Source organism: Bremia lactucae (genome assembly GCF_004359215.1).
Source record: "Bremia lactucae strain SF5 chromosome Unknown BlacSF5_NotPlaced_19_SHOA01000004.1_2068294bp, whole genome shotgun sequence".
NCBI lineage: Eukaryota > Oomycota > Peronosporomycetes > Peronosporales > Peronosporaceae > Bremia > Bremia lactucae.
In genome coordinates, this window is record NW_027152031.1 from 1644081 (window position 1) to 1666321 (window position 22241).

At 46.7% G+C, this 22241-nt stretch overlaps 6 protein-coding genes across 6 annotated transcripts; 3 read left to right on the forward strand and 3 right to left on the reverse strand.

Moving 5' to 3' along the window:
- Nucleotides 1-3732: 3732 nt before the first annotated feature.
- Nucleotides 3733-5220, reverse strand: CCR75_003381 (uncharacterized protein; the record flags this gene model as incomplete). Its single annotated transcript, XM_067961477.1, has 2 exons — nucleotides 3733-4317; nucleotides 4399-5220. The coding sequence occupies 2 exons, from the start codon at nucleotides 5218-5220 to the stop codon at nucleotides 3937-3939; spliced, it is 1203 nt and encodes a 400-aa protein (XP_067822122.1). The 3' UTR covers nucleotides 3733-3936.
- Nucleotides 5221-5411: 191 nt separating this feature from the next.
- On the forward strand, nucleotides 5412-9134 carry CCR75_003380 (uncharacterized protein; the record flags this gene model as incomplete). The annotated part of the gene is made up of 1 exon (XM_067961476.1): nucleotides 5412-9134. One exon carries the CDS (start codon nucleotides 5412-5414, stop codon nucleotides 9132-9134), a length of 3723 nt encoding a protein of 1240 aa, XP_067822123.1.
- Nucleotides 9135-11166: 2032 nt separating this feature from the next.
- On the reverse strand, nucleotides 11167-11376 carry CCR75_003379 (uncharacterized protein; the record flags this gene model as incomplete). The annotated part of the gene is made up of 1 exon (XM_067961475.1): nucleotides 11167-11376. One exon carries the CDS (start codon nucleotides 11374-11376, stop codon nucleotides 11167-11169), a length of 210 nt encoding a protein of 69 aa, XP_067821437.1.
- Nucleotides 11377-14066: 2690 nt separating this feature from the next.
- CCR75_003378 (uncharacterized protein) lies at nucleotides 14067-14315 on the reverse strand (the record flags this gene model as incomplete). The annotated part of the gene is made up of 1 exon (XM_067961474.1): nucleotides 14067-14315. The coding sequence occupies one exon, from the start codon at nucleotides 14313-14315 to the stop codon at nucleotides 14067-14069; it is 249 nt and encodes an 82-aa protein (XP_067821436.1).
- A 2360-nt stretch (nucleotides 14316-16675) lies between these two features.
- Nucleotides 16676-17204, forward strand: CCR75_003377 (uncharacterized protein; the record flags this gene model as incomplete). Its single annotated transcript, XM_067961473.1, has 2 exons — nucleotides 16676-16821; nucleotides 16883-17204. 2 exons carry the CDS (start codon nucleotides 16676-16678, stop codon nucleotides 16932-16934), a joined length of 198 nt encoding a protein of 65 aa, XP_067821440.1. The 3' UTR covers nucleotides 16935-17204.
- Nucleotides 17205-17321: 117 nt separating this feature from the next.
- CCR75_003376 (uncharacterized protein) lies at nucleotides 17322-18362 on the forward strand (the record flags this gene model as incomplete). The annotated part of the gene is made up of 1 exon (XM_067961472.1): nucleotides 17322-18362. The coding sequence occupies one exon, from the start codon at nucleotides 17322-17324 to the stop codon at nucleotides 18360-18362; it is 1041 nt and encodes a 346-aa protein (XP_067821439.1).
- Between the last annotated feature and the right edge of the window lie 3879 nt (nucleotides 18363-22241).

Sequence of the window (22241 nt, forward strand, 5' to 3'; positions counted from 1 at the left end):
AGCTCGAAAATCGCCAATTCCAGCCTATGCCAAAATTTTGTACGGTGCGGGAAAACGTCGACACCCAGTAGAAGTGGGGCGCCCTACTGGAGAAGACGTAGGCTCTGTTGAACCTCTAAAAGGTGAGAGTAAACAGAACCTAGCCCCAAATAGCTCGAGGCGTAATGGCACGGGGCGTGAGTAGAAGCCTGGCTTGTTAGTCAATCAAGCCACTGTGAAGGGCTTTGATAAGCCATGGTCAATTTTAATTGACTCAGGAGCATCTTGCAATTATGCTCGACGTCTTTCCTTTAAAGGAAGTCAACAATACGTCGAGGTACTTAAAGCGCATAAAAGTGATACAATCACTGTTCGCTTGGCGACTGGGGCTCGTGTCACTGTTCCTGAAGTTTCATTGAACTTAGGTATAGAGTTTCTGGACTTTGACAGTATGTAACGCTGTCTCGTCCTTAATTTAGATTCGAGATATGACCTCGTCGTTGGTATGACCTAGCTTGAACGCCATGAGCCATGGATCAGTTAAAGGTCTAAGACTTAGGCGCCACGCGCAATGTTCCTAGCAAAGTTTTGAAGAGTCATGAACCCACCTTTGCTAGGCATTAAAAGCGCTATCGGCGCGGATCTGACTGAGTCTCTCTGTGCTTTAGACATTGGAGTGTCGAGTTAACTAAATCCAATGTTGAAAACATTAATTCTGAGCCCGACTCAGAAAAAAGGGGTGAAACGGCACGTACTCCGTCGAGTGACACTCGTTGTAATAACGAATCGCTGAATGCTGAAAGCACTGAAGTCTAAGGCCGAGTGATCAAGGGTGCAATATCCCTGAGATGCGTTGAGCGGCACGTTTAAGTCCACCGAGTGGTCGGCCGTGTTGGCACCATTCTGAGTGTCAATAGTGACACTATTGGAGATTTGCCAGGGCATCAAGGGTGCAATACCCCTGAGATACTTGGAGTGGCACCTCTGAGTCCACCGAGTCTGGTCGGCCGAGGTACTGAGTGTCACTGGTGACACTATTAGCGGTTCGCCAGGGCATTTCGGGTCAGACCCTTCTAATGCACATAAAGCGACACGTAAACGGTCGCTGGCAAAGAAAGTTGAGTTACCTAACTCCTTGTCGGATGTCGAATTAGACACCATGTCTTGTATAGAACCAATACAGGCTGGCAAATTCGGGGACGTGAATGTCCCGGCCTCTAAGAGGCGTATTGTCTCCACTCCAAGACAGGCGAGACGCGAAGCGATTATACCCTCACAAAGTGATACGTGGGAGCAATTACACACGCTTGTAAAATGGTACAATCGGTAAATTGAGGGAGAAGTTAACCTTGCGGCAATCCCTTCGTTACATGCTCTTTTAGACCTAGACGAAATGTCTATCGATGAGTGCGGCCGAGCCTTAAAGGTTGGCGGCTTATCTGAGAAGGTGGTCATTCGACCAACGATTGAGCTGAACTTATCGTCACTTCTGGACGAAGCTGTCCTGGATGACACATAAGCTGCACTTAGTGCGCGGAGGAGAGAGCAAATCTCCCCATTCGACACCGACATTTGGTGTCAAAAAATCAAATGGAAATGGCGCATCGTGCATGCTTATAATAAGCTTAATGCTGCCACTATACCAGCACAAACCCCCATTCCTAAAAAGGATGTTCTTTAGAACAATACGGTGGGATGTACAATGTACAGTGCACTTGACTTAGTCGATAATTACTATCAACTGCTAATGCGAGTTAGCGATATCCCGCTTACAGCGGTTAGCACCCCAAGCGGTATGCTATGGGAGTGGTTGGTTATGCCACAAGGGCTTTTTTACGCCTTAACAACATTTAATCGTCTAGTGACGCAGCTGTACCACCCTCATCGAGGTTATACACAGACTTATTTTAATGACATTTTGGTCCATAGTCGTGCGGAGCGGAGTCGGTCGGGTGTGGAAAACCATTTAGACCATTTGAAAGCCGTGCTCTGAGTGTATGCGCACAAACAAATTCTATGGTAATGCATCTAAATGCATTTTTGGCGCAATAGAAATTCCTTTTTTAGGGTGCTTCATTGGGAAGCAAGGCCTTAGAGCGAATCCCGCTAAGGTAAAAGCCATAGTAGATTAGCAGTTTCCTTAAAACCAAAAGGATTTGCGTAAGTGGTTGGGTCTCGCCAATTATATACACAAATTTAGCGAGAATTACGCTGATATGGCTAGGCCATTATCTAATCTCCTTAAAAGGATACCGAGTGGTGCTGAACAAGCACAGAACAAAATGCTTTTCAAGCAGCTAAGGATAGTCTTATTCATGCCCCGATCCTGGCACTGCCAAATCCAAATTGGCCTTTCAGTGTGTCTGTGACGCTTCGGATTTTGCCATTGACAGTGCTCTGTTACAAACAGATGTTAATAAGCGTGAACGTGTTATTGCGTTCGAGTCTAGAGAACTTTAAGCTGCGGAAAAGAGCTACCCAATTCATGACAAAGAGTTACTTGCTATAAAGTATGCTCTCCTCAAATTCAGAGTTGATCAGCCGTTTGTGATATGTACAGATCACGTGTCATTACGCACGGCGACTAAGTCGCCCCATCTCTCACAGCGAATGGCCCGATGGCTAAGCCTGGCAAGCAGAATTCTTTGGCCGATGCGTTATTACGCAGGCCGGATTATGAGCTCTCTCACTAAACGACTATCGTGTCGCCTATTACTGACTTAACCCTTTGGCTTACGCCAAGGGTGAACAGTGTGTAGCTCTGACTCGGAATTTAATTTGTCAGCACGTTTGCGTGCAAAGTTACATCGATTTTCTATCGAGAACGAACTATTGCTTATTGCACGGACGCTGCGGATCCTCCGCGCGTCGTTGTTCCTCATGATCAGGATTTGAAGTACCGAATCCACTAAGAGGCACATGCTACTATCCTTGCTGGTCATCTCGGTAGAGAAAAGAACTACGGCTCTGTAAGCCAGATTTATAGGTGGCTCAAACTTTATATAAGGGTCAGCACATACGTTCGCACATGCGAAACTTGCCAACGGGTTTAACCCTCGGCGCATGCTGCTGCGCCACTGGCAAGACTGCCCGTACCCATAGGATGTGAGATTCCATTAGTATGGATTTTTGTTTACGGTCTACCAAAAGATTCAGCCGGTAACTCTGGCAAAGTGGTCTTTGTTGACCGATTGAACAAAATGGCTCACTTAGCGGCTGTGCCAGATACCATTGATGGTGAAGGCACAGCAAGGCTCTTCATTGATCGCGTGTTTCGACAACACGGTTTGCCAGTGGCCATTGTCTCTAACCGGAACCCCCGTTTCACGGGTAAATTCTGAAGATGGATTTTCCGCGTGCTTGGCACTAGATTGGACATGTCCACCGCGGACCATCCGCAGACCGATGGTCAAACTGAACGTGTCAATCGCGTCACTGACGACGTTTTGCGCAGTGTGTGCACAGACGCTAAAGCGCTGGAGCTTAATGCTCCCAGTGGTAGTATTTGCGTTGAATAACGCTGATATGCCTCTACAGGTTTTACTCCGTTCTATGTCAACGGTCTCACCCACCCACGCGTTCGTTAACGATTCCACTGCGTGGCTCAGGGCTTGGTGAGGAAGAATTAGATGATAGCTTGCTGATATCATCTCCGTTACCGTTCGGAAACAAGTAAGCGAGTTTCTCGCGACGCAATTTAGTGTCTTAAGACATGTAAGGGTTACGATGGCTGATAGTCAAGACAAACAAAAAGAACAAGCAGATGCCAAAGGCAGAAGCTGAATCAATTCTTATATGGTCGGAGACCGCATCGCAAAAAACTTTTAAATGTAATTCTGACCAAGTCATGCTTGATGTGATTACATTGCATGCTTTTGACAATGAATCTAACAATTCATATCAGAAAACCAACTTGAGCTAACACCGAAGGAAAAAAACTCAATTAGATCGCGATGTCTACAGATTCTTGCGGTGCAAGATGGACGCGCCGTACTCTTCATACTCAGTCTTTGTGATCCACATATTCTTAAATGTAGCAAGCGAAGCCAAAATAGAACCTCCAACCCATGTCGAATACATGCGAGTGGGCGGCGCCGATATGCGAATTTTCATATTCTTAGGAGCTTTCTTGCGCACCTCTGCAAGCAATCGGTCACCAAAGCCCGGGAAGAGTGTCGAGCCTCCTGAGAGAATAATTTGCGAGAAGAGCGTCTTACGCAAATCCATATCCGACTTCATGATTGCCTGAACCAGGCATTCGTGCACTCCGCGCGCCTCCGATCCAATAATGTCCGGCCGAAACAGCACTTCAGGTGCCCGAAACGTCTCCGGGCCAATCTGCAAATGATAAAATCACATCAAACAACTGCTCAATAAAAAAAAAAAATCCATTCTAGCAGCGATAGCTAGGATGCTTACATTCAGCAGCTGGCCGTCCGGCAGATAATAAGCCGAAGTGTCATCCCCGGATGCGTTCGATGGCGTCGAGTTGGTCCGATGCATATTCTTGACTGCAAGTGCTGATTTTTCTGCTTCCAGCTGCTCCTCTTTCGTGGGGTTAAACGCTACGTAACATAACTTTTCCTTAATTTCTCGTACCACTTCTCTCTCGGCTGACGTGTGGAAATTGTATCCGGATCGACGAAGGAGCAGCTGCAAGTGGTGGGTAACGTCTCTTCCAGCAATGTCCATTCGTGTAATAGCGTGGGGAAGGGTAAAGCCCTCGTACACGGGAACGACATGAGCCACGCCGTCTCCCACGTCCAGCACGACGCCCGTCGTGCGTCCCGAAGCATACAGGCTCAGCACAGCTTGTGGAGAGACAAAAAGGGATGGTACATTGAAAGCCTCAAAGAAGACTTCGCCTGCACGCTGGCGATTGGCCACCGGGTTTAGCGGAGCCTCCGTGAGTAGCACGGGGTGGTCCTCGCTCTGCACGTTGAGCATGTCTTTCGAGTACACGTGCTGCCAAATGCGGTGCATACTTTTCCAGTCCGTGACGACGCCATGTTCCATGGCATAATGGATTTTAAACAGTCCCCGGTGGTGCTGCACCCGATTGCCGACAAACACCTCACCGCCCTCGTAGGCGCCGCCAGGCATCATGCGTACGTGCTTCGTTGTGCCCACAAAGGAAGGAAAAACCACTTGTGGTGTCTCCCCACCTGCGAATCCAGCTTTCATGGTTCCGCTGCCATTATCGATCACAAGCGGCTGGTTGCCCAGCGCTGCGCTCGCCATGTTTACTCAGGGGAGCTATAAAATTGGCTAAATTTTGGAACGGTTGTCCAATAGAAAGTGTCGCTTTAGGAAGGTTTTGAGGTGGTAATACCACTACATGATCCATTCTCAACGGGACAGGAATTTTGAAGGGAGACCAACACTCTGTCATTGGGGCGAGGTGCTTTACGTTAACGAAAACAGAGCGGACTATGGACAATGCGAAGCGAGAGGTGACGGCGCTACTCGAACAAATACAAAGCGCCGACAGCAATACGGAGCAAGTAGATCTCTTTCGCCATGTGCAAGAGATCGTGACGCATCGCGACCCGTCGGGGCTGGCAAGACGCGTGCTGCGGAGCGTGCGGTCGCTGCTCGGTCAACTTGCACAGCTGCAGAATGCGGCACTGGTGGCATTAATTTTGAATCTTTTGGCCCAAGAAGCGTCAATTGCGGCGAATGCAGCCAGCACAGGCTCGAGCGAGGCTGGAGATGCCGCATTGGATCTCCTGACCGGGCTCTATGAGGTGTGCCACACTGTGTTGCTGCTGAGTTACTCAAGCGAGAAGAACGTCGTGCTTGCACTCCATTTAGCACTATGCAGCCTACCTACAAGCTTTCAGGTCGTATTACGAGTAGAGAGTACCGAAAACCGCGTGGAAACAGAAGCAAGAAGCTGCTGGGACGCAACGATCCGCTGCATTGAAGCGGCGGCGAGTGCCGTAGCCGTTCCACCGGAAAAAGGAGATGGCAACCGCAGCTCAAGTGTATGGCTCAAGGCTTGGAAAGTAATGGAAAGCTGTGTTCTCGTGTTCAGTACCGCAGAAGACGCATCCGTGTACCGCGACCCCATGCGGTCTAATGTACAGCCGAACGCCTGCAGTCTCGATTTATTAAGCGGTACGAAACCAAGTGTTTTAATCAAGACACAGCTAGAAGCATTTGGCGTGTCATTGCTGCAGAAATTGTGTGGAATTATGAGGGCTGTCGTAGACCATCAAATCACATTGGGGAGACGCGAATTGAGTGTGGCAATTAATTCGCTGTCGCTACTGGCGGCTGTGCGACCTCAGCATATGCCGTCTATCTTGCCAAGACTTACTGCTTTGTCCAATGCCGTGGCAACGCTGGGAACGGAGGATGCTGTGGTCCAAAAGACTATAATGGTCAACTTGATCAAATTATTAAGCCACCCGGCTGCACAACCATTCGCCGATGACGTGACAGATATTTTAATCGCCGTTGGAGCGTCGCAGCGCGCTTTTGCCGCAATAAGTAAGAGCAAGGAGCAGCGGAGACGATATACTAATGCACCGACGGAAGCATCGTTGCGCAGAGCACGAATTGGCAAGCGCACGGCTGCACAGTCGATTACCGAACAAGTCGAGAATGCCAATGCTAATGCACACGGAAAGCGCAGACGTGTGAACCTTTCCGAGTCCTCAGGAGGCTTAATTCCTTGTGAGGCAGCGACACATGATGGAATTGTCAACATGCAAGCTGTGGATGTCGCCAATTTGGTGCTAGAAAGTTTTGCTTCGGAGATGCCCTCACCTGCTCCTTTACATATAGAGTTGGAGCTGGTACCGAGTGCGTTGAAGGCACGAATGTCTTTGCTGCTATCAAAACTCGCAACTCCTTCCTCAGCTCTGGCCATTGAAAAAAGCACGAAGCGAATGCGTGATCCGCGGCTTCGTCGCGATCAAAGATTGCAGACACAAAATAAGGAACAGCCAGCCCTTGTAACGATTTTTGACGATGTCGTTGCTGATGAAGTGAGTGACTGGATTTCAAAGAACGCTGCGACAGTTGCTGAGCCACTCGTGTCAGTCTCGGAGAATAATGATGTTCAGGTGCATACAAAGTTGGAAACTGAAGCTTGGCGTCTTGAAATGGCTAATGATGCGCTGTTCCGAATATTAGAAAATGAGTATGGAGTTAAAATACAAGGGGATGAAATGTTGCGTGAAAGGGTCATTTGTCGTCTTGCGTCAAGTATTTGGCTGCGTAGCATCCAAATAAATAGTGCTGCAGTACCAGGGGCTGCAAGTTTGGGGCTGAAACTCCCATTTGTCTACGAGAAGATTTTAGACTTTGTGCTAGTTGATTATTCTTCGCGTTCGACGGTGGCAATAAGTTTGTTATGTCAAGAATACATTCAGACTACGGCCTCTCAGCTGCATAGATCAGTAGCGGATTCAGAGATACTGTCTTACAGTCCTGATTATCAAATCTACCGAATGACTGTGGATTACTTTTTTGGCGCTTTGCAAAAGAAGATGAACATGTCGTCAACGGCAGATAAAAAGCTTTTTAGTAGCCTAGTAGCACAGTTGCCCCAGATTTCGGTGGAAATTCTTCGTATCATCACCTTATTATGTAGAGAGAAAGTGGGCCTTGTGCTTGGTATCACTTTGCTTCGTGATTTATGCAAAGAACGAAAGGCGTGCCAAAGACCATGCCTCCTACTCCTGTTGCGCTTTACATGCCACGAAGACGAACATTACCGTAATTCTGCCATTCGTTGTGTCGCCAACCAGCTCTATGGTGTCGCTGCGCTAAAAGAATTGATCGAAGAAGTTGCGATTAAGTTTGTTAACTCGTTGTGGGAACTAATCAAAGACAATGAAACGACAGCAAAAGACGAAGATGTAGTGATGCTTGAGGCTGTAGAAAACACAAATAGTGGCGGACTCCTTGGTAGCCAAAATCCTACTGTTGAGGTTGACCAAAAAGTAGACGGGCTAAAGTACGAGGCGCAACGGGCAACGCTTGCTGAAGAGAGTTTCAACCACGAGCTTTGTGCCTACGCAACTGAAATTCAGAAAGAAACTGAACTATCGAATCCCGTAGACAGCGAATCGGAGATTTTGCGGCGGTTAGAACTTTACCTTGCGCTTTGTGCCAAGAAACCGTCTTTGTTAACACACTTGGTCGCGACGTATGCACGCGCAGCGGAAATAGTACGCCGAGGGGTGTTTCGGGCCATAGAAAAGCTGATTAGGCATCTGAAGCAACGCGGAAGCGTGAATGTCATCGCACAGCTCCACGGGTTTGAGTCGAATGCTCTTGGGCTGGTATGCCACATCATCCAGATCTTGTCGCTACGTGGTAGGCCAAATGATTCAAGCTCGATGGCAAGCGATGTGCTCGTTCAACAAATTTTGGATTTATACCACACTCATAAACACATTCCTGATTCAATCTCGATGCTCATCCCGATTTTGCCCAGCCTACGTGGCGACATTTTGTTCCCGTTATTGCCGCAGCTGCTTTCGTTGCCCCAAGCTCGGTTATCAGTCGCCATTACACGGCTGATAGAAGCAATGCCTCCGCAAGCGATTGCCCCAATTGATCTATTGGTGGCACTGCATCACGTGGATCTAAAGAGTGAGCCAAGCATGCAAAAGAAAGTTATCAACGCCATTAATTTTTGCGTGGAACATCGCCATGCATTTCCTTCCGACGTGCTTCTTCACGTATGTCAAGTTTTGGTCCAAGAAGAGAAGATTTCGAAGCTTTCGCTGCGCACCCTCATTCTTAGCGTTACAGCCTACCCAACTTTACAAATTGATGTGCCACCTCTTCTTAATATTCTTATTGAGAGAAAAGTATGGGAGATGGAAGACGCCTTGTGGAAAGGATTTATGAAATGCTCAGTGCTTATCCAACCAGCATCTTTCCCATTGCTTCTTCAAAAGCTACCTGTGCCTCAACTGGCCTTGCTGCTGAAAGAAGAGGAAAAGTTACCCTCATTGCTCCGTGAATTTGTTCTAACAGCTGGTCCTGATGGCCAGCCCATGGAGATGCCATCCGCGATAGACGCGCTCTTGGAAATTTGCCGAAACGTCAAGTTTGAAAATGCCGCTCCCGATGATGGCGGGATAAGCATTAAAGTTGAAAACACTGACCCTGTTAAGGTAGAGTATATATAAGCGCATATGGAACTTGTAGTTCGGGGTATCTAATTTTGCCGAAGGCGCAAAATCAAAGCAATTTTAACGATTTAGATTTTCACAATCTAATCTTCGTGCCATTTTTAAGCGAGTATTTCACAGTGCAATTTGATAATGTGACCGCTATTATTTTAAGGAAACCTGTCACTTACGAACGAAAATGACTAAGTTTCCTGCTGCAGTGCCGCAATAAGCCATTTAATCTGGTGTGACTTGTTACAAAATTAATGGCAACATGCTACACTCAAACTTTTGCTCGAAGGATGAGACAATTTTGCGAAATTTGAATAACTGTGTATGCCCAAAAGTGACTATTTTAACGGTGGTAATTTGTATTCAACTTCCAAGGCGAGGTAAATGAATGTGTGTAGTCAGAAGCAAAATGTTACAATCATACACTGTGCAAAAAGAAAAGTAATTATGTAAGAACGTCACTTAAATTGCAGGGATAATAAGGTGGGCGATAGTCCTCAATTGTAAAACATCATTGTTTAAGAAGCAAAAAGTTGTTTAAGGTTGCATGTTGGCCTACCAGCGAGATGCATTTCATTCTTTATACACAGCAAACCTCTTGCCCTGCTTTTCTATTTATATAAACATTCACTCATATACTGCAACGCCATAAATATAATCAAAATTTAAATTACGAGCACCCCGCCGGCGATTATATTTATCGGATGGTCTCTTTACAAGAGTTAGGTACAAGATATACTGAATGTCCTGAGCCAATTTTGCAGCTCCGATTACTGTTGCTCCGGTGACTAACCTTGACTGAGCCCTGCTCGTGGTGGCTAAAACTTGTCAGGCACTGGACTGGAGAGCGCTTGCCTCTAGAGCGCACTCGGAGCTGCAGGTTAATTGTGCGAGCAGGTGTCCGCCTCCTCTCTCATGTGTGAGACGGTCGGAACTCCTAGATTATTATCCAGACGACGAAGACGACTTCAAAGTTGAACGGGACAGGGTATGGCGCATAAGATGAGATATAATGCAGTACACTGGGCAGCTAGATCGACCACGCAAGGTAGTGTTCAGACTTTCTGGACAACAACATTGAAGCACCCAACGCGCCATAGCAAAGCGAGACCATAGTAGGCCGAACTAAAGAATTCAAGAAGTGCGGCTACATGCCTGCATCGAATTGCTCAGTCACGAGCCCATTGAGACCCCAGCACATCGCTGCCCCGAGGGCATTCCCAGAGTAGGTGAGTGGTTGTCTCCACCAATCCTGCACAGGTGCTATTCTACAAACATTCTCGTGTGGCGCCTTGGAACAGATTTAGCTGACGCGTTGCTCCCTATAATTAGTCCAAACTTGAAACTCTGTGAGCCCGTTCCGTGGTTCAGGAGTTGACGCGGGGTTTGTTCTGAAGCCTTGCGGTGCCATATGTCCGTCTCTGCTCGCCTCGATGATATGCATATTTAGTTGGTGGTTGTCGAAGTTACATACACGCACGGCATTCGGATGACGAGAAGAGGAGAGAAAGGTCTGTCAGGCAACTGCGTTTTTTTGTTTTTTTAATCAGGGGAAACACGAGCCACGCCAGACGAAAAAATACTAAGAGATTAGACAGGAAGGACTGGGAGAGGCATTAGATTCGCTGGAAGCTGAATGGAGGAGAAACACGGAGATCTCTCAAGAACCGCTTAGGTTCTAGGGATTCTGTTTCCTCTCACGGACAGCCCAGCAACAACCTGGTCCGCAATAGCAGTACAGGAGCCTCAAAGACTGCTTCAGTTCATAAAGAGATTCGCTTTCCCCAGCGAGATCCTTCAAACGCTACATTCAGATATACTAGTGCAACGGACGGCCGAATGGCGGAAAGAGAGTCTCCAAGAGGCGCTGAGTGAATACCGAGGCCGTACCCCCATTGAACGAATCTTCGCGTATGGCTAGATGGAAGGATACGTTGGACCCGCCACAGACGCATGCAAATTAGATTGGCGCCGTTAACAGACAATTCGGACGATTGGCGTAAGCTCAGTGAAAGTCAGTATGCAACCGACGAGGTGCTTAATTTCTACGATCCGCGGAGAAGGACCGCGGACCGCACTCAGTCAACAAATTTTCTGTGCTTTGATGTTTGATCGTGAGATTTTGTGGGCCAGCTTCTTGCAAAAGGCCACGGGATGATTCACTTTCGCTGTGCTGGGTGTCATTATTTGATGACTTGCGGAATCCTTCGCCATTTCGCGGCCCCATCTCGTCCGGTGTGGCTGGCATTATTTCTCTGGTTCTTTGCAGTTCGTCCGATGTGAGCAGCTGACCGCTGAGCAGTGATGATAAGTTCCGGCGTCGTGGAAGAAACGTTTTGTCTGGCGTGGTGCACAAAATATGAAAACTGATTTCCCAAAAACCGGAGAACAATGGGATGTTTCGCCTGGTCTATAATCTTACTTTTGTCGCCCGGTTCATTAACCAAATCCGCTATAGCGGCATGGGGTGTCCCGCTGCTGTTTCCACCAGCCTTCCTTTCCGATGTAGCACCGTTAGGCCAATCCTCTTACAGTGCGAGACCACTGGGTGTTGCTCGATTCTTTGGACGACATAAATGCTACGTTGCAAGAAGGTGGCCGCTATGCCTAATATGTCTCTCTTCACCCCACGTATCGTTTGTTACGAGTGCATCTCTTTCCGAAGGGCTGCTGGTATAGTTTGCTAGAAACTACCGAAAGTGTGACAATGATTATCCCCTGGTCATCGCAGTCCAACCCCGGTAAACGTATTGCAATGCGTTAACCCTGTGATAGTGCGTTAGTTGATCTTCTAGATGTATGAACCCCGTTTGCTTGATCCCCCGCTTTAGACTTGCCGTTGATAGCTCCAAAGATTTGTCCGGTCCCTCCAAGGTCGTTCCTACTATGGCTTGCACGACTGCCATGGCTATGCAGCTACTTGTGATCGGAGTCGCCACCCCCTTCATTTCTAGTTGTTGCTACAGTTCGCTGAAATTTTTAGGGCCTTCGTCAGCCAGAGGCCCGATGGCTATTGACATAAAATCGGCTAGGGTGACTTTTCGGGGGAGTAACTAACGCCGGATCTTTCAGGATTTTTGGCTCTCCACGGGCTAATTCTACCCGTTGGCGGGTTAAGTCGGCTGCAGACCTAGCCGTTTTTCTCTTGTGCTGTTCTTGTTCTGTGTGAGGCGGGCTCGCTATCAGATCTACTACTGACGCAAATGTTGACCGGGATGATGGGCCTATGCCTCTGTATTGCTACCGTCTTGTTTCTCGTCGTCTGAATTGCTCGCTAGAACGTCAAACAGTCCTCTAGTGGGTCCGCAACGGGTGACCTCACGCTTTACTAGCCCATAATTGCCGGCGCCCGCACTTCGGAGTTTTAGGTCGCAGCTGGCCGTTTTCCGTTTTTAAGACTGCGTTAGCGTACGGGGATGCCCCTTCGTGACGCCCGCTGGTGTTCCCCGTTTGATGCTGCGTTCCTCTTATTCCTGTTGCTTAAGCAAAAGATTCTCCACGGCTTAGAGGCGGTGTGTTGATTGCTGCTACTTCTGCTTCTAGCGCTTCCTGCTGCAAAAGTAGACGTTGCTCGGCTGTCTTCTGCATTTCTTCCATTCTTCCAAAAGGTTTGGCGAGATTTTCCAGCTGGCTAGCTGCTTCCTCTGTTGCAGCAATACTCCCCGGCCAATCAGCTAATTCGCGGTAATGTTGCAGCTGGCTTTGACGTGGTCAGTATGCCCGCAAAATGGAGACATTGGATTCTCCTGGCGATATACAGATGTTTATCATAATAGTCGTACCAAACCAGATAATCGGGACGATGTTGTCCAGAAAGGTCAGGCAGCCTGCTATTTGAAAGTCACCTTCCAAGTAAGAGTTGCATGTTTCCTGGTCCTCCGTCTAGAACGGCGTGAAGATATTCGCCTCAAGTATACTACCAGCCTGCCGATTTCGTTAAAAAGGGTCGAATTGTAAAGTATCGCGGAATCCTCCATCCATCTGGGAAGAAGCCCGCCTTAAGGCCCTTTCTAGTGCCCACGCCGAGCCAGCGGAATACCGGTGAGCATTGTGCAGTCTATACACAGTGCCTTTGAAGGGTACCCGGACCTCCTGGTACCTTTGTGCTGTATCTCGCGTGATACTTCTGGTAGTTTGATTGTAGGTTATGGTCTTCAGCTGACCGAGCATGTTTTGTAGCTCCGTTTAGAAAATCCGCGCCAATTCCGCTGATTCCAGGTTGGCATAAATTATTGCTTTAGTTGACGTTGGCATATGTTGACCCTCCTGTAACTGTTCAGCCGCAGTACAAGCCCCCATTTCACCTGTGCTTGAACCGTGCTGTGCAACCGTAGTCGATCTCGGGCATCCAACAAGTATCGAAGAAATGCGGCATCCGGCGGCAGACGATATCTCCTTCTGTCATACCTTCAAGGATAGCCCACTCCTCTGGTATCCCTTCCCGCAAGCATTCTCCACCGCTCTCTCTGCCCTCTCGTTCGCTTACCTTCTTAATCTATGTGATGGCCTTCGGGCGAATTTCGCTGAGTTAAACATGAAATTTGCGCGGTTTTTCTTCGGAGAGTCTACGTCCTCTGCCGGATAGTCTGTACCTATTCGTGCTCACCGATGCCTTCGCGCATTTTCTTTGAATGGAGAGTTTCCGGACAATGTTGTGAAGGCCCACGCAGTTGTCCGCAAGTCTGCTTTTATAGCCTGCGCGAGCGTCCGCCAATCAGCTGACTTTCCATCGTATTTGACGCATACTTGATCGAAGAGAGTAATGAGAGCGTTGGTCTTTACTCCAGCGAGCTCCAGAAAGCGTTGTCGATTTGTAAAGAGCTTTGCTTTGTCTACTGGCACCGTATAGTATTGCCGGGCAAACAGTTCCCTTAACGTGGCCCACCGCGCCTTGAATGGCTCGCGTCTGGCGCGGCTTTCATGGCCTCTACCGGTGCCTCAAACATTTCTACTTCTGTCACTGAATCCTCTTTCTCCTGCCGAATGTGTGCGTTCGCAAAAGTGTCGTTGGACGACGCCCTCCTGATTATACTGCGGAACCACCACCTCTGCGTTCACCCCTCCATCCTCCTCAACGATCGTGCCGTGACTCTTGTTTGTACCTTGCATGAGCTGCTGCTTCCATATCCTCATCACCTGTCTCCCATCAAAACCGGCACCTCCTCTCTCCCTTTTAATCCTCTCCATTTTTATGGCTAGCAATACCTCCCTATCCTTTTGTCTCCCGTCGGCTTGGCTTATTTCAAAGATCCTCCGCTCTGGCCCTTTTCTTCTTCTCCGGCCATAACTAGTGGGGGTGGTGGCGAAGGCTTTAAGCTCGCTTCTTGGCTGGCGATTTTTTTTAAGTGTTGCTCTTAAAATGAGCAGCATACATGTAGATCGCCACTCAAAGAGGTACAACTAGCCGGTGAGTCTTTTCAGAAATTATTCAAACTTACGAAAACGAGTAACTGACTCAACAGAAAACGCGACCGTATCACAAACTAGTGCAAGACGGCGTAGAGGTGGTCGTTGTACAGCGGCTCCCACTTGCAGTGACCGTCATCTGGACGGCAACAGCGGTGGGAAACGCCAGAGACTTCATGAAAGAAGAGACCACCACGCTCATTAAGCGTCTTTAATCCAAAGGTATCCGCGGTGTACTTACTCCATGGTTTTTCTCATGTCGACAACGGTCAGATTCATAAATTTGCTTTCGATCTCCTCAATGGTGTCCACCTCGGAATAGCGACCAAAGATGGAGCTCTGCCATGGCATTATTCGGTCTTCAGCAGGTGCCATAGAAAAAGAATACGGGTAACTTGCCAAATTCCGTCGCGCCGGTGTTTACTATCAATGCACTGGACAGAAGTGCGAAGAAGACGTGGAAAGGGAACATTGTGGCGTAAGGGGTTGCCGAGAAATTTGATTTAGCAGATTCGACTTGCTACGTTGAAATTTTTTTTTAAGAGGATGGCAGTGACGTCATGGGCAGCATTAATTAGAATAAAGGTTGAGCGGCTTATGGTATAACTGCAATTCAATCTCCTTACGATCCCATGTGTTTATCAATGCTCTGGATAAAGGGATGCACGTCTCAACAGACCTTGGTGCGCACGCTTTGCGTTTAAACAAACAGTTCTAGTAAATATTAAGCAAAAAAAATCTCCCGGATAGCGCAAGATGTTTCGTAGTATGGATGCGCACATTTTCACGGATCGTTCCAAGCACAAACGATCTGCGACTAGAAATCAAAGATCAACGTCTAGATATGTGTCAGTTTGCGGATCTTTGATAGATGTGGACAGACGGAAGCTCAATGCTGTAACATGTGGCATCCTCTCGTAGGAATGTCTGCATTCCAAGAATGTCATATGATTTCTTGACCAGGCATTATCACGACCAAGGCCTGACACCCTTACGTGGCAGCAATGCTTTTCGATTCAAGCCAAAAAAATATCAGCTGCGCAGGTGATGGTCCTATAGAATGTGTAGCATCAGCTTGACCAAATCCCATAATTATTGCATCTGCCCAGGACACTTTTTACTGCTAATGTATTTTCATAAACCTGTAATTTTAATCGCATTTAAAATGCGTTTAATTTGTTGTGACATGATTATGTGAAAGGAGAAAGAAAGCTCTATATGCCTCCATCAAGGGAAATAGAAACTTTTAAGATTCGACGAGCGCTGAAGACCTCACAAATTGTGTATTTACGTGAAATCAGCCTACACTTGACGATATAGCGCGAAGCATTGCCATGTTCATCGTTATACGTATAACAAATCATGCGTCTCTCTTCTACTGAGCCGACGATTTTGTTTCTAAAGGAACAAAATGAAATCGAATAATAATCAAGTAAAAAATATTCGGCTATTATTACTAAGATGCCTAAACCTCTACCATTTAATAATTTATATTAAGGTAACACAAGACAGCTGGATTTATGTTAAATGTTTATATGCAAATTGCTTTCACTGTCAAACTTCATTCTTTTCGTTTATGAGCCCATATAAGAGCACAAAAACTGTCAAATTTCAAGTCTTGTAAAACGACTGCCACGGAGAAATGTAATACCAGGATTGACCCGGTAATATATAACGCCCCAGTGTGCTAACTTAAGTCAACAAAAAAAGCTTTGGACCTTTTATTACCCGCTCCTGTCAGCTCACATTTGCGCTTCGGGCTGAAAGAATCTTGTAAGCGGTCTTAAAAAGAAAACAAATTAAAATAGCCATTAGTGGTGCGGTGCAAAGGTTGTTTTGATACCATCAGATAGACTGCTCCAGCAACCAATATATCGTTTTGCTTACACAGACCGGTCATTATTTTGTCTAATTCTAAATTCTCGTATGCCGCTCACCTTTTTGTCGCTTAATACTCGCGTTCATACCCTCCATCAAGGACAATAAAAAAAATTAGCATTTGATGAGCGATGAACAACTCACAAATTCTCACGCTTGACGATTTGCTCGAGGTATTGAACATTATGGATACCTTATTTTTCGCACTTAAAATACCAGAAAGCGTGATTTGACACAAGAATAATTCTTATGTCAGATGTCTGATGACCAGAAGCGAATTTGTGACTAAAGGCGTCAGCAAGATCCCAAGTTCGTCACATGAGGTATCGAGCGCTGATCTCACCCGCACATATGTAGATCAGGATAGTAGCAGCTGGATGTACCGCAACTCACAAAGACATAACACTAGGTAAAGTTGAGAATCAGGACTGTCTATTACATTACATCTTTTGCTTTTATTTTTCTAACAGATCCTTCGGCTCGCATATGTCCGAATGTACAGCTTTAAACATAGATTTCTAGTCGCAAAATTGTCATACTTGTCAAATTAGAAGACGTCATGAGCCTAACGTGTTGTCAGACGCCCTTTCGTAAAAAAGCGGTTTTATGTTATGCATATTCTTGCCTGTTGGTCACTATCCTTTACTAGAAAAATAATTCGCATCAGTTTCAGGAGATTCTGCGCCACCATGTTTGTCAAGGCCACCATCTTTTCATCCAGAGCATTGATAACACATGGGATCGTAAGGAAATCGAATTGCAGTCATTAAATAAGCCGATCAATCCTTTTTTAGCTTTTAGTTTTAATGCTGCCTATGGCGTCACTGCCATCCTCTTACGAAAATATTTCGACGTAGCAAGTCCGACATCTTGCCAAAATCAAATTTCGCGGCAACCCCTTACACCACAATGTTCCCTTCCCACGTCTTCTTCGCACTTCTGTCCAGTGCATTGATAGTAACGACCGGGGCGACGGAATTTGGCAAGCTACCCGTATTCTTTTTCCATGGTGTCAATGGCAACCGTTCCAGCGCTGATAACTACGTCGAGAAACTCTCAGCTGAAGGACGCACCGTGGTTCCATTATCCTTCTGCGAGCAGTCTTGCTCTCTGACGGCCATTCCACTGCAAGTGCCAATGGCAATCGCTCAGATCCGCGAATTTGTCGCCAAGAGCTCGGAATTCGACAATGGCTACATCTTTGTCGGACACTCCCAGGGCGGCATAGTTTCACGAGCTGTGATCGAAGAAATGGACGACCACAACGTTAAACGCTACATCAGCACGGCTGGTCTGCAGAATGGTCAGTTTATTGGACCCAACAAGATTGAGGTCTCTATCAACGATGACGCAGCATTTCTAGCCGCCCTCGTTCCAAAAACCATGTTCGACTACAGTGCGTATCGACCGGAGGATTACTACGGGAAGATGCAGAAAGAGTTCGTCATGTACTGTGTCGAACATCCTGAAGCTCAACTTACATTTGCACAATTTAACGTCAACCGTTGGCCGCAATTCGGCAGCTTCTCCACGATTAACACCTTCCTTCCCGTGTACAACAACGTCAACTCTTGCCTTCCTGATGACAACCAGTGCATCCTTAACCAGCAGCGCCGCAAGACCAATTTCTTAAAGCTAGAGGATGCGCACTTCTTCGCTTCACCTGCTGATGACCGAATAATGCCATGGCAGAGCTCCATCTTTGGTCGCTATTCCGAGGTGGACACCATTGAGGAGATCGAAAGCAAGTTTATGAATCTGACCGTTGTCGACATGAAAGAAACCATGGAGTACACCGCCGATACCTTTGGATTAAAGACGCTTAATGAGCGTGGTGGTCTCTTCTTTCATGAAGTTCCTGGCGTTTCCCACCGCTGTTGGCGTACAGATGACGGTGATTGCAAGTGGGAGCCGCTGTACAACGACCACCTCTACGCCGTCTTGCACTAGTTTGTGATACGGTCGCGTTTTCTGTTGAGTCAGTCGTAAATTTGAATAATTTCTGAAAAGACTCACCACAATAATCTGTTTTGCTGGTAATAGAGGCTATATTTTGCATCACCCCAAAAGGTCAGTGTTTCTTCTAATGTCATCTAGCGATTGGGTTTCGGCCACACCAAACTGAAGATTTAGATGATGTTTCATTTGAATCTGTCCTTTCCTTACTTATGACCTGAATATAAATTATTATAGGAAGATACATTGATAATTAAGAGCAAATACCCGTGGTATTTACACTGTAAGAAGTAACTTACTTCTTACTTAGTTGTTAATATATTCCTCTACCATTCAATAAATAAAAGCTGTCAGCAGCCAAAAATTTATTTGCTTAAGAAACAAATCTTCGGCTCAGTAAAATAGAGATGCATGATATTATACGTATAACAATAAACAAGTGAATACTCTTTTTTCACGCAGCAAAACTACTCTATATTTTTAGTCAATTTTAGACACGCATTAATCGCTTATCTGCGGATCTTCAGGATTAATCTTACAAGAAAAAGCTGAATACTATTGTAATATTGAAAATGCGGGGTGATATCTTTATAGACACTTATTTAGGACATCAAAACTACGATCATTCCTTGTTTGTAAAATTGCTGTGAATGTGGTAACTTGGAGGCAAAATTCCGCTAAATTTACAGCAAACTGTCTTCACGCAAAGTCAACCAGGAAGATCTTACAGAAATTAGTTCCGCTTGTCCTGTAACGGTCTAAAGTTGCCTTAATGTTACACAGTCCCCGTTGAGTACTTTTGGTGTACTTCAGGAGATGGTCTATTACTTAAATAAAGTAATTAGACCCAGCACTCGGGTGGTTGTACGGGCAATCTAGCCGAAGAGGTACCTCGAACTCCCAAGAGTTTTCAGAAGAGGGGCACCCTAGCCACTTAATCAGATACTGGTATTGACCCTCACGACGACGTCGCTTTAAAAGTTCACATTGTGCCCAAACCTTGTGTAACGGGGTGTATCGTTGCATAAAATTAACACTTAACGGTTGTTAGATAATAAATTATCTAAAAATTGATTTGAAGAATATTACTTGACATGGTAGTATTCTAAGAGCTTATCCATTGGTAGAAATAGACCATTATATCTACTTTCTCCGCGGTCCAGTCAGCGCTGAACGCGCGCAAAGAGAAGACAGATAAGTTTATAATTAAGTTAGCATTAAGTAGATAGAACAGATGAACTTAATTATATCAATACAGCTTTAAATTAACCCTCTTTAAAGCAAGTGTTATAAAGAGAGTCTTCCTCTCCACGTACTAGTGTACGTGAAGTGACGTGAGGCACCACTCGCACTGAGGCAGTGCGAATTGGACTTGTACTGAAGCAGTACAAGTCGGCAGTGCCCCGTTACATCTGGTAGCACTTCGTAGTCTGTTCGAAGGACCACAATTCCATCAGCTAACATGGACATGTTAGATGACAATGGAAATTCGCATCACGTTTCGCGTGATATCTACTCCTTTCTAAGTGACATAGGTGGGAGTGTGGTCGAACGAATGAGTTCGACCGTAGGGATCGATGCCATCTTGGCATGCTGTCCAGTTTGGACAGAGATGCTCTCCATTCAGTCATCGCCAAGTACATACAACATGAACTTGACGAGGCGAAGATGAAGGTAGCCTTGCTTAACAGCAAGGCTCTCAACAGGCAGAACTGTTGAGGTTAGAACAGGTACAGACCCCTGTACCTAGGATGACGCACACGCGTCGTCCCAAAACCTTAGAGATTAACATCTCGAAGTATACGGAAGTCGAAGAAGACTCCCTCGTAAGATGGTTTGTCGAGTTGGATGATGTCACATGGGCTAGTCACATCGTCGACGAGCAAATGCAAGTCGCATTTGCTCAGTCAAACTTGGCAGGTCGTGCCAAAACTTGGGCACTAGGCCTTAGGTTGCGCGACCCATATGTCTTTGGGTCGCTAGAGGCTTTTAAAGCCCGGCTCAAACAGACGTTTGAACCGCCTAGGGCTGAGTTCAGAGCTCGATCAGAGCTTCTGAAACTCAAGCAAGGCAAGCGTGATGTTCACGCTTATGCCCAGCACATACGACTCTTAGCGAGTTGTATCACNAATTAACCCTCTTTAAAGCAAGTGTTATAAAGAGAGTCTTCCTCTCCACGTACTAGTGTACGTGAAGTGACGTGAGGCACCACTCGCACTGAGGCAGTGCGAATTGGACTTGTACTGAAGCAGTACAAGTCGGCAGTGCCCCGTTACATCTGGTAGCACTTCGTAGTCTGTTCGAAGGACCACAATTCCATCAGCTAACATGGACATGTTAGATGACAATGGAAATTCGCATCACGTTTCGCGTGATATCTACTCCTTTCTAAGTGACATAGGTGGGAGTGTGGTCGAACGAATGAGTTCGACCGTAGGGATCGATGCCATCTTGGCATGCTGTCCAGTTTGGACAGAGATGCTCTCCATTCAGTCATCGCCAAGTACATACAACATGAACTTGACGAGGCGAAGATGAAGGTAGCCTTGCTTAACAGCAAGGCTCTCAACAGGCAGAACTGTTGAGGTTAGAACAGGTACAGACCCCTGTACCTAGGATGACGCACACGCGTCGTCCCAAAACCTTAGAGATTAACATCTCGAAGTATACGGAAGTCGAAGAAGACTCCCTCGTAAGATGGTTTGTCGAGTTGGATGATGTCACATGGGCTAGTCACATCGTCGACGAGCAAATGCAAGTCGCATTTGCTCAGTCAAACTTGGCAGGTCGTGCCAAAACTTGGGCACTAGGCCTTAGGTTGCGCGACCCATATGTCTTTGGGTCGCTAGAGGCTTTTAAAGCCCGGCTCAAACAGACGTTTAAACCGCCTAGGGCTGAGTTCAGAGCTCGATGAGAGCTTCTGAAACTCAAGCAAGCCAAGCGTGATATTCACGCATATGCCCAGCACAAACATACGACTCTTAGCAGTTGTATGACGAGCAATCCAGTTTATGGGCACACGCTGATTACGGTGTTCATGCAAGGTCTAACGGATGGTCCCGTATAGGCCCACCCGTTCCGCTTGGAACTGGATACGCTTGAAGAAGTAATTTCCGTTGCGGAACAGGAGAGCTTTAGCTTGAGACAGGCTCAAGCTAGTTCGTCATCATATCGTCCTCCAATACGACACGAACTGGGAGGTCCAGAACCTACGGACCTCTCTTGTATCGAAAGCGAGAAAAACTCGCTTTTCGAACAGCAAGCGATAGCAGTAATGCAATCGCTGTCAAAAGTTAGGACACTACGCTCATGAATGTAGTGCCCCACGCCCTGTACCGAGAGGTACTGAACGTAATTTTGGACCGAATGCCGAAAAAGGCAACAATCGCGGGTCCGACGTTGTAGCGAAATCGCAACATCGAGGCAGACCGCAAGAAATCGATCGGGGTCGGCAGAGGCGCAACGCCTTACTGATCCAGCAACCTCTAGAGAATTTGCAAATCTCTTGACCAAAGTTGCTCCAGACACACAATCATTATGTGTCTCTGCGCCTGGTGATGAGGTATCTCTCATCACCTTGAAGTTAAAAGCGACAAATGATTTGTCACTTAGAGCCCTAGTGGATTACGGAGAGTCGAGTAACTTTATTCTTTGTCAGTCGCTAGAGGGTCGTAGGCTCCATATGTTGAGCGCGACATCCCTCGAACGAGGATGACGATGCGTCTAGCGACAGGCGCATCGATAACAGTAATGAAACGCGTAGTGAAATTTCAATACAAGCTCAACGATTTACAGTACGATGATGATTTTCATCTTACTGAATTTGGATGAGAAAATTGATGTCATCCTAGGCATACCTTGGCTCAGAAATAT